Genomic DNA, 12,433 nt, shown 5'->3' with positions numbered 1-12,433 from the left:
AGATGAATAGTACTTACCCTTCTGAATACCCTTCATAACTTGAAGATATGTGTAAAGTATTTCACAGTGCCATAAAAATATCTCATTTCATGATGCATATATTTTAGGAATAAAACTTTTAGTTCAGGGATTGAAGGTTTAAAGTTAACATAATGGTTGCGAATCCCTGGTGATAAGCTGCTGAACACACCTAAAGTTGTTGCAATTAAAAGGGTGGCTTTGTTAATAAGCCCAGAGTTAAAAACAGAAAAACATTTTAAAACATGGATCGCCCCTTTCTGAGTTCTTTGGTGGAAGTGGGATGTCCACAGCAAAATGAAAATACTGCAGATGTTAGAGATCTGAAATAGAAACAAAAATTGCTGGAGAAACACAAAATGTCTGACAGCATCTGTAAATGGAGAATCTGCTTAGTTTTACTAGAAATTTAGTTTTCAGTTGGGATGGCAACAGTTGTCTTCATTACGGGTTTGATTTATACATGTGGATCTCAGAATAAAAGAGAAGTTCGGAAGGCGAAGTTAATTTATTGAAATCACTATCTTGGACATCCCAGGTATGTCACATTGTCATGATGGTAGATTGCAGGGACCTACTTTTTTCTTTTTTGTTTTAGTTTTTTATTTCTCACAGACATAGACAGTTTACAGCTGGAGTTGGTACAGCTCAGAGACAGGCAGAGAGAGAAAGCTGCCAGGAGCTGTAGAAGCAAGAAAGCAGTGAAACTCATACTTGAACTGGGGTGCCCACAATCCTGAGGTGCTAAAGGTGAGATAGCCGGCTACCTGGTTGAGTGCTAATGGAAGGACTCCATGAAACGTCATACCTCAGAGGATAGCTAGAACATTGAGGAGAATTAAAGTGAATTCTTGAGAGCTGTGGCACACCTTGATTTGGTCCTAGAGAAGTGAAATAACACTCAAAGTCCTGTAAACATAGAACATATAAAATACAGTGCAGAACGAGGCCATTCAGTCCATCGGGTCTGCACCGACCCACTTATCCCTCACCTCCACCCTATCCCCCTAACCCAATAATCCCTCCCAACCTTTTTGGACACTAAGCGTAATTTAGCATGGCCAAGCTACCTAATCTGCATGTCTTTGGACTGTGGGAGGAAACCGGAGCACCCAGAGGAAACCCACGCAGACACGGGGAGAACATGCAGACTACGCACAGACAGTGACCCAGCAGGGATTCGAACCTGGGGCCCTGCTACTGTGAAGCCACAGAGCTAACCACTATCCTACTGTGCTGTCCTAAAGTACTGGGGAATTCATGAGTGGGAACAAAATAGGCCAGGGAGTTTTGGACGAAAGAATAATTGTCTGCATAATGTAATGTTAATTCTTTTTTTCCAATTAAGGGGCAATTTAGCTTGACCTTTCATCCTACCATGCACATCTTTGGGCTGTGAGAACCACGCAGACATGGGGAGAATGTGCAAGCTCTACATGGACAATGGCCCGGAGCAGGAATTGAACCCAGGTCCTCGGCGCTGTGAGGCATCAGTGCTAACCACTGCGCCACCATGTAGCTGAAAATGTAATGTTAAGTTAGTAGTGCTTGCTTTTTTAAATTCTTGTGCAGTAAAAGCTTTTGTTTAAAATGTGAAATCCTGTGGCATAGCTCATTCTGTTAATAATCAGTGTTTGCTTTTCTTATTTAAAATTAAGGTTTTCCAAAGATCATAACAACAATCAGCAAATTATTTTTTGAAATATGAGCAACACGGCAACCAAACAGCAAGGTCCCACAACGTGTAATCATTTCGATAAATAATCTGTCAATCCAGTCAATTTAATCTTCACAGCAGTAGGGTGCCACAGCTTTCACAAACATGGGGCTGGATTCTCCGATTCTGAGGCTATGTCCTCTCACCGGCATGGGAACGATGGCTTTTTACGCCCGGAAATTTGGCGCAAAACGGCCGCCGATCCTCCGTTTGGCTGGGGGGTAGCATGCCGGCAGCGTAGAGCACCCAGCTCTAGCTACTGATATGGCCCGGAGTATTTCCTGGTCCGTGGCCCTGCATGCGAACAGCGGTGGCCTGCAGCAGCCGCGCCGTGCATCATGGCGCCGGCCGCGCATTGACCCAGCCTGCAAAATAGTTCAGCCCTTTGGTCGGCTCCCAAGCCTCGACTCACCCCGTAAAAGTGCCCCCAGCCCCTGATAAAGTCTCCTCTGCCCTCGGATTGGCCCTTCACCGACTTCGGCGATGCTGGAGTGAGTGCGTCACCGCCACGCCGAGTTCCCAATGGGTGAGACCGTGAGAGACCCATGCCATCGGGAACACAGCCGGTCGGGGGCGGAGCATTACGGGTTGGGCCTCAGGCAACGTCCTCAGGCCCTCGATACGGCGCGCGGCGTACTCTGCAAGTATGCTGCTTTGGAGGGGGGCGGGGCATCGCAAAAGCAACGCCACCTCCTATTTGGTTGGAATGGGTATTCTCCGGCCGATCGCCGAACACGACCAGAGAATCCCGCCCATGATTTTACTGCCAAATCCAATGACTTCTACAACATAGTAGCAATATTGCAGCACTCATTGAGGAATAAATATTTTCCAGGACACCAGGAGATCTCCCCTTCTCGAGAAATTTCATGGGGCCATTTATATCCTCCTGAACAGGCAGTCAGGATTTTAGTTCAACCTCGCATTTGAAAGACAGCACCTGCAACAATATTGCATTGCCTTGATATTTCACTGGCCTTGTCTGTCATTGTGACACTTTTAGTGCTGAATTATCTGCAAAGGGTGTCACTTATTAAAGGTGATGAGAACTTACTGCTTGTTCTGTAATGTTTTGTACATTACGCATTAAATAATTAGACACACTGATTTGCTGAAATTACAGTTAAAGTTACATGTACACATTTATTTGAGCACAGACGTGACAAGCAAAAGATGGAGTTAATATTTTTAGTGTTATTAATGACTGGCACTTCTCCTTCCCACAATTCCACTGTACCATTAACCCTACTTTTCCCAGCATAGACCTCACTTGTATTATGCACAGATGATTTCAGAAAACTCACAACTGTCTCCATCCTCTCAAGTATAAAGTGTTCTCAAATTGGATGGATGTAATTTCTAGTGCCACTGGAAGTGAGGTAATAGTAAAGTATATTACACCACTGGGCTTTAAACAGCTACCTCACGTTCGGACCAGATCTATTAACCAAAAGTCAAAAACTGGCTGCAGAATCATGTAAGATTCTGTTGGACTACTATGGTTCATCCACTGATTTTTGCACCTTTGACATATTGGCTGCATTCCACAGAAGGGTTTTGCACAGAAAGAACATTTTTATATACCAGTTCCTGTTGGATTAAGGGCATCTATTACAATATTAATGGTTTTTATGTATGTGTCCATGCTCGGAATGTAAAATTATATTTTAAAAGTTGTGAACCCTGTCTTGGGGAATACCATTTTCCACATAAGTAAAGCATCATTTAGTGTGCCCAGTCATGTATCATAGAATTTACAGTGCAGAAGGAGGCCATTCAGCCCATCGAGTTTGCACCGGCTCCTGGAAAGAGCACCCTACCCAAGGTTAACACCTCCACCCTATCCCCATTACCCAGTAACCCAACCCAACACTAAGGGCAATTTTACACACTTAGGGCAATTTATCATGTCCAATCCACCTAACTTGCATATCTTTGGACTGTGCGAGGAAACCGGAGCACCCGGAGGAAACCCACGCACACATGGGGAGGATGTGCAGACTCCGCACAGACAGTGACCCAAGCCGGAATCGAACCTGGGACCATGGAGCTGTGAAGCGATTGTGCTATCCACAATGCTACCGTGCTGCCCTTATCTCAGTGCTGAAAACAGAAGACCACCCTTCCTGCTGTATACCCATCTCACTGATGGAGAGTGCAAACCTGTGCAAATTTTGGGCAAATATTATGCTGGAGACATGCACACATTTGAAACTTCTGAACCCATTGGGAAATTCATTTTGGGGAGAGCACTAATTGGGTGCAATTAGTCATTCATTTTTACACTTTGCTTGATTTTCTTTTCTATTGAAGTCAATGATCAACAAATGCTGGCTTGATCAGTGACGCCCACATCCTGGGAATGAATTAAAAGGGAAGTTCCTTTTGTGAAGCAAATAATTGAAGGCCAACAGGTATCTCTGTGACTGTCAGTGTCTCGCCAGAATCAACTGGCAAGCATTGGGTTTCTTCATCATAGACAGAGGACGGGATTCTCCATCCCGACAGACCCATTTTCTGGTGGGGCGCTCCCCCCTCGGAAGTGGGATCCTCCATCCTGGCAGCCGGCCAATGGGGTTTCCCATTGTGGCCACCCACATGCCGTCGGGAAATCCGCGGGTGTGAGTGTGCTGCCGGCGATGTGGAGGATCCCACCGATGGAGAATCCAGCCCAGAGTCTTTCATAAACTAACCTACATCGCTCTTGTGCTGAGCTCCGTCTACTGGTGCAAATAGAAAAAAGTAGGTTGGCAATAACTGCAAATCATGACCTATAAGTTGACCCAGACTCTGACAACTTTGCACATCCGTGGCGTGTAAAGTTGATCCATTTCAGCTACAACTTACTGCAGTCACATTCGTAGTCAGCCCAGTATTCCACTCCACAAATACATGTTTTATTTACTGCTACTTTATAAATGGGTGCAAGGATCAAGCAGGCAATATGGGCTGTGTTGCAAAGATGCACAGGAGTTTAGGACAAGTCTATTCTGTGTTAGACACTGATTACATTTGTAATTGGCGACTGCCCACATGCACAGCAATGTTTAATTTCATACTCGTGTCCAAGTCAACATCTGTTTTTGGAGGGTTTTTTCAAAACTTTCTAAGGTAAGTCTCAATTACACTCATAATCCATCAACCTTACCGTTTATATGTAAGGTGACAATAATTCTCAACTTACTTAAAATTCAACCAACATTGAGTAAAATCTTGACAATGCTCCTTAGTTAAAGCCCTGTGATTTAACTTTAATTCATTTTAAGTTTTCAAGTGTTGATTGTTGATTTTGCAACTAAAATCCGGCATGTTAAAAAATCTGCGATGCCTGAAATACTACAGAGCCCCGGCTTAACAGAGTTCGGATCCATGATTTCATACGGTCTCCACATTCTAGTTCGCTATGTACTGCCCACCAGAGAAAGGGTGAAGGTGCTGAACCTTCAGATATCAATCCAAATCAAGTCCCAAGCTCAATGCCTGAGTGCTCATAAACAAAATGATGTCAAATCTTATCAAAAATCCCTAGATTACTCACGTGATCAATGAGCTCTTTCACCATGCCATTCCACTGCCCCTTGTCATCTGCAGTTCCATACTTTCCATCTTGTGTCAGCTGGATATCATAAACAAAGCCCAGGATACTGGATAACTCCTTCAGCAGATCAATACAGTATCCTTCAAATCGGTCATTACCAGAGAGTGGCTTGTCAGACTTCTTAAACATGACATATGGTTCCTCCTGCGAACAAGTCAAATTAGCAACAGTTAATTGCCAAGGTCACTTCCAATGCTGGAAGCATTTACTTTGGAAACGTGTCCTACCTAGGTGAATGACAATAATAAATTACGTTTACTGAGTAAGTGAGCTTTATGAAGTCCTAAAATTAGGCTGAAGCCAATTAGATAATGGTTTCCTCCCTTTTATGTGTCTTCATATACCTTTTCTGTGTCAAGCTTCATTTATTCAGATTCTTATATATTCCAGATATAATACTGCCCAGCATTACCCAACAAATGGTCCTATGTGCGTGCCATAATAAACGTATTATATCTTTATGGTTCCTCAATGTCAGGTAGCTGATCGTTGATTGTCCTTTTGAGGTTTAACCTTGATGATGACAGAATACACACTGCTCTTAAAATATTATTAATAGAGAAGGAGGAGCTCAGTTGCCAATTTTCACAAGATCCATAAAGGTAATGCCGATTTTACCCGCACGGTATGAACAATTATACAGATTCGTACAATCCCATTTATTTTGATGCTCAGTGATTAGCTCTATCCATTTTTTGCTAACTGTGACCAAATTAGGCAATGTGCTTGACATATTAGTATTGGCCTGATATCGTTGAGTAGTTGACACCTATCTGACAAGCTTTCAGAATGAATGGTGTTGAAGTAGGTGGTGTTTTTCAAAGATTGCAAGGGTAACAGTAATTAGGAGCTGCTTTGAGCAAACCGTTTAATGGAGAGAATATGAGAGCAATGTAAAATGGTTTCAACAAGACTTGAGGAGAATCAAGAAAGTGTAATTTTGATGTATAATATCAGAAGATTTAAAAAAAAATAACAATAAAGGATACATGGTCCATCACTATCACAGACCATGAATCACTAAAGGCTCGTACGGAGGTACAACGAGGAATTAGGAAAGCTAATAGAACGTTACCATTTATTGCGAGGGGAACTGAATCCAGAAGTAAGGAGGTTATATGTTATAATCCGCCATGAGGCCACAGCGTCACCATTAGGTTCCCTGGGACATAGGAACCCCAGCCCGAATGTGGGCTGGGCACTGGAGACCCTTCAAGGCACAGAGTGTGTAGTGAGTAAGTCTAATAAAAGCTTTTTTGTTCTAATCCATCATTGCTTCCTTGTGGTCGCTTGTTTGGATCTTACACTGGCAACGAGGGTAAAGTGGAGCTACAGGAGACACCATTTCCTCAAGACCCAGCCTACTTCAAACAGGCCACAGGAGGCTTCTAACCAGGCAACAGGTATGCCACTTATTGGTAAGTTAGAGGCATTTGTCACTGAGATGGGCGATTGGAACCAATATATTGAGAGGATGCAGTACTTTTTTCATCTCAAAACCATTATCAGTGATGAAAGGCAGACAGTGACCCTCCTCATGATCTGTGGAGCTGCCACGTACAGCATCATCAAATGTTTGACCTACCTTAACTTACCTGAACTTACCTACTATTCACGGAGTTGGTCTCGTTGGCGAGTAACCACTTTAATCTAATGCTGCCCATCAGAGTGAGACATTTTTGATTCCACACTGCCACCCAGAACCAGGGAGAATCGGTGGCCAAATTCCTAGCCCCTTTGAAAAAGCTCGCCAAACTTTGCGAGTTTGGTTTGACTCTATTGGAGTCACTCAGAGACTGTTTGGTCTGCTGCATCTGGAATGCGGGACCCCAAAAGCGCTTGCTGTCTGAGTCCCAGCTAGATTTACAGACGGCGGCCGAAATCAACCAATCCAGGAAATGGGCAGAGCAAGGGGTGCGGGAGCTGTGCGGGCTGGGCATCCTGAACCTTGGGTGACAAACAGAGCACAGAGCACCCCTTCCTCCTCGAGCAGAAGTTCCAGACTGTCGGGGTCACCTGCCCTGAGACCAGGACTATTGTCGACGCGCTCCTGAGGAGCAGTCCCTGTGGTCCATCGATGAGGAGGGCCCTTCAGTGACCGGAAAGCCGAATGGAGTTGCACTAGAAAGGAAGCCCACCCGCCCACCGCTACACCCCTGATGACTGCCCACGGGGGCAGACCCATTCCGTGGGTGTCAACTTAGATAACCACCAACTTTTAGATTGCATCGCTGTGCCAAAACTGGCACCGATCAAGTCACAATCAGGGTCAATGGGCTCCCAATCCTCATGGAGCTGGATGCTGTGGCTGCAGTGTCCGTGGGAAGCTGACACACATTCGACCATGGTTGTGCGGGTATCCTATGGGACATGGACACGAGATTGGCAATGTACACAGGTGAGCCGTTGGAGACTGTGGGCACTTCAGAGGTCCTCAGGGAGTATGGGGGACAATACTGCAAATCTATTCTTGGCAATAGTCCGAGGGACGGCCCCAGCCTGCTATGGCGAGATTGGCTAAAGCACCTCCGGTATGATAGATTCTTGATAAACAAAGGGGGTGATAGGTTATTGGGAGTGGTTGGGATGCAGATCTGAGGTTATTATCAGATCAGCCATGATCGTATTAAATGGCAGAGCAGGCCCGATGGGCTGAATAGCCTACTCCTGCTCCTTGTTTAGATGTTCCTTATGTTTGTCTGTACCTTTGCGCCATTTTAAACTCTTACCCACATTATTTAAACTCACAAGAAAGAGATAAATAACATCATAACCTACATGAGTCATTCCTGACCAAATCCCATGTTCACAGCAGTATGGGAACTATTCCCCCAGAGAGACACACAAACTAAAGGCACACCCCTCCCACAGAGTCCTCCTACATAAAGGGACCCCCACAGAGGCACCCTAACTATAGGGACCCTCCCAGGGACCTCCCCATGGTTCCTCCCAGATGGCCTCTCCCCACCCCACTCCCCTCACCCAGAAAAGAGGCCCTGTCTGGATGCTAGAGAGCAGTCCAGGCAGTGAACAAAATTACAGCTGTAACACTTATCTGGAATTTTCACATGTCCATTCCTGGAAAGAGAACAATTGTGACCTTTGTTTAAAACCTTTTGATCCATTAGCTGAAAGCCATTCATTCACTTTTAGTAGTGGGCTGTGATCGACAGCTTCCATAAAATACTGCATCCTTGATTCATTCATCATACTCCATGAATGAGTGACTCTCAGTGGTGAAACCTCAATGTTTAAACATTGACCACATCAAAGAGAGGTAAGTGCATTGCAATCACATGCTTGGGTCATTGCAATGCACTTAGTTATTGGAATAGGCCCTGAAGACCCATTTGCATTCATTTATATCCTCCCGCTGGTGTGCGCCACTCTTGGCGTCGGGCCATCCGGCCAGTTGCGGGAGAACCCAGCCCAGGGTGTGGAATTTTCCATAGCCGGATGCCAAAATCGAGAACGGCAATTGGGTGGAGGATGGTTCCTGATGCTGGAATTGGGGCTGGCGCCGGTTTGATACCGGTTCGCGATGCTCCGCCCCCTCCAAATCAGCGTCATGAGTGCATGCGCTGTGAGCAGTCGAATCCCCGTTAGTGTGTCATTGCAATGCTCCTCCTCCGATGGGCCGAGTTCCTGACAGTGTCCAGTGCCACCACACTCGGCTGAGATCCAAGCCGCTGGCAGAGAGCTTCTGCTAGGGCTGGTGGGAGTGGTGGGGTGCAGCCATGAGGTGGGCTATGGGGTCGGGGTGCCCGGGTATGCGGTCCAGCACGGCTGGTGCCATATTAACCGATGCGAGTGGTGGGGGTGCAGGCGTGCGCGGCTGCAGCTTGTCAGCCCTGCACATGCATGGCCTGAACAAAGAACAAAGAAAATTACAGCACAGGAACAGGCCATTCAGCCCTCCCAGCCTGCAGCGATCCAGATCGTTTATCTAAACCTGTCACCTATTTTCCAAGGATCTACTTCCCTCTGTTCCACGCCCATTCATATATCTGTCTAGATGCATCTTAAATGATGCTATTGTGCCTGCCTCTACCATCTCCGCTGGCAAAGCGTTCCAGGCACCCACCATCCTCTGCGTAAAAACCTTTCCAATCACATCTCCCTTAAACTTTCCCCCTCTCACCTTGAAATCGTGACTCCTTGTAATTGACACACCCAGTCCGCCTAGGACCTGATGATTCTCCGAACATTTTCCATATGATCCATGGGTGTTTCACATTGCGCCGGTGCTAGCCCCTCATCTGTACTGCAATAGGTGAGGGTTCGCGCCGATTTTTCCGTCGTGAAACACCACAGATCCTACGTTGACTCAGGCACTTAGGCTGGATTCTCCGTTCCTGAGGCTATGATTTTCGTCACTGAAGAGCAGCATTAAAAAAAAATTCTACGTTCAATCACCCCTATGGGAACGCATTGAATTATTCAAACATCCATTGATAAGGCAATGCACCAACTGGAAGGCCATCCCTCACCCTGTTAGCTAGATTAGTGTTAGAATTGTGCTTGTGTCAAACTCTACAAAGGTTGTTAACCTATTTATTATTGCCCTCGCTTCCTTTCACGGCATTACATTTTGCTAAGACAAAGATTAATCATGACTGTTGGTCGTAGAATTGGGTTTTATTGAATTCCTAGAATTGATGTTTTTCTCTGTGATCTCTACTATGCTCACCATGATGAGCATAATCAATAGATTTTGATTTGAAGGTGTCCTTATTTTATTTGATGAATTATGTTAACCGCTGACTCACATTGTAATAGAAAATTTGATACTGAAAATAAAGAGGGCATCCATTCAGACAACACTTCAGAAAAAAATAATAGATTTCACAGCAGCATTTTCTACCTCTCAATTTCATTGTTTTATAGGCTGCAAGATTACTTCAGGAATACGTTAAATATTTTCCTCACTTTCCTTTATACCTACATTTCAATCCTGGCAGAAAATTTAATAATCGGTGCCATTTTGCTTAGAAACTTTATTTTATGATAACAAATTGTATTTAGAATTTTTGCCTGAAGCGCAATTTTATTTTCAAGATTGTGAGGTACAGTATCAGTTTATTTACTTCAGTAGCATCAGCGCCATCCACATTAAATTGACAGAATCAGCACAAAAGATCAGAGAATTCTAAACGCGAGTCAGTTGCGCCCCACTCTATTTACATTTGTGTTTTCTGCAAAACTGATCAGGGCCCAGGTCTATGCAAGGTTCTACCAATTGCCCTGGTTAGTGAAGGCTCCTCAAATTGCTCTTGTTTTCCTAAGTGTTCAGTCAGGCACTGGTAGACATGCTGAGGTAGTTTCTTGCATGCCAAAGGTATTTGAAGAGGCTGACCGGCGCACATCAAATAAGCTATTGAGCGGTTCAGAATAGTTTTTATCTTTTTCAGTGAATGCAAATCAGTTATTTCAGAGTAAAGTACTGGAACTATTGTTAACAATTATTAGTTTTACTCATGAACCTATTTTCAGCTGTATTAATAATACTGATCCAGGTTACCACCTTTAAATACACCAAAGTTTTTTTTTTAATATGTAAGAGAATCAATTATCTTCTAACCTGCTGCCCAACTATGCTAGTTCATTGAAGCTTTGTAATTTGTGATTATACGTAGATACATAGAGATAGGAGCAGGAGGAGGAATTTTGGCCCTCAGAGCCTGCTCCACCATTCATCACCATCATGGCTGATCATCCAACTCAATAGTCTAATCCTGCTTTCTCCCCATAGCCTTTGATCCCATTCTCCCCAAGTGCTGTATCTAGCCGCCTCTTGAATATATTCAATGTTTTAGCATCAACTACTTTCTGTGGTAATGAATTCCACAGGCTCACCACTCTTTGGGTGAAGAAATGTCTCCTCATCTCTGTCCGAAATGGTTTTACCTGAATCCTCAGACTGTGACTCCTGGTTCTGGACACACCCATCATTGGTAACATCTTCCCTGCATCTACCCTGTCTCTTCCTGTCAGAATTGTATAAGTCTCTATGAGATCCCCCCTCATTCTCCTGAACTCCAGAGAGAACAATCCCAACCTAGTCAATCTCTCCTCATATGACAGTCCCGCCATCCTTGGAATAGGTCTGGTAAACGTTCGCTGCACTCCCTCGAGAGCAAGAACATCCTTCCTCAGAGAAGGAGACCAAAACTCCACACAATACTCCAGGTGTGGCCTCATTAAGGCCCTGGATAATTGCAGCAACACATCTTTGCTTCTATACTCAAATCCTCTCGCAATGAAGGCCAGCATACCATTAGCCTTCTTTACTACCTGCTGCACCTGCATGCTTACCTTCAGTGTACAAGAACACCCAGGTCCCACTGCACACTCCCCTCTCCCAATTTAAAACCATTCAGGTAGTAACCTGCCTTCCTGTTTTTGCTTCAAAAGTGAATCGCTTCACACTTATCCAAATTATACTGCATCTGCCGTTGATATGCCAACTCGCCCAACCTGTCTAGATCATGCTTTAGGATCGCTGTACCCTTGTCACAGTTTTTTTTTTGGTTTGTTTTTTTAATAAATTTAGAGTACCCAATTCATTTTTTCCAATTAAGGGGCAATTTAGCATGGCCAATCCACCTAGCCTGCACATCTTTGGGTTGTGGGGATGAAACCCAGGCAAACACGGGGAGAATGTGCAAACTCCACACGGACAGTGACCCAGAACTGAGTTCGAACCTGGAACCTCGGCGCCGTGAGGCAGCAGGGCTAACCCACTGTGCCGCCCCTCCTTGTCGCAGTTCACCCTCCCACTTAACTTAGTATCATCTGCAAGCGTTGAAATGTTACATTTTGTTCCCTCATTCAAATCATTAATATAAATTGTCAATAGCTGGGGTCCCAGCACCGATCCCTGTGAAATGAAAATGAAATGAAAATCGCTTATTGTCACGAGTAGGCTTCAATGAAGTTACTGTGAAAAGCCCCTAGTCGCCACATTCCGGCGCCTGTCCGGGGAGGCTGGTACGGGAACTGTGACACCCCACTAGTTACTGCCTACCAATTTGAAAAGGACCCATTAATTCCTACTGTTTGTTTCCTTTCTGCCAACCAGTTTTCTATCCACTCATTTA

The 12,433-nt window shown here is 44.8% G+C and overlaps 1 protein-coding gene across 1 annotated transcript in view; it reads right to left on the bottom strand.

Moving 5' to 3' along the window:
• Positions 1 to 12,433, bottom strand: part of LOC119968589 (glutamate receptor ionotropic, kainate 3-like) — a 653,521-nt gene that overhangs the window by 329,671 nt on the left and 311,417 nt on the right. Inside the window, exon 10 of the mRNA XM_038801220.1 lies at positions 5,274 to 5,477. Within this exon, the coding sequence (XP_038657148.1) occupies positions 5,274 to 5,477 (204 nt within the window). The remainder of the gene's footprint in view (positions 1 to 5,273; positions 5,478 to 12,433) is intronic.

This window comes from Scyliorhinus canicula, chromosome 1, assembly GCF_902713615.1.
Source record: "Scyliorhinus canicula chromosome 1, sScyCan1.1, whole genome shotgun sequence".
NCBI lineage: Eukaryota > Metazoa > Chordata > Chondrichthyes > Carcharhiniformes > Scyliorhinidae > Scyliorhinus > Scyliorhinus canicula.
Note: the sequence above shows the minus strand (reverse complement) of the source record. Positions and strands in the feature narration are given on the sequence as shown.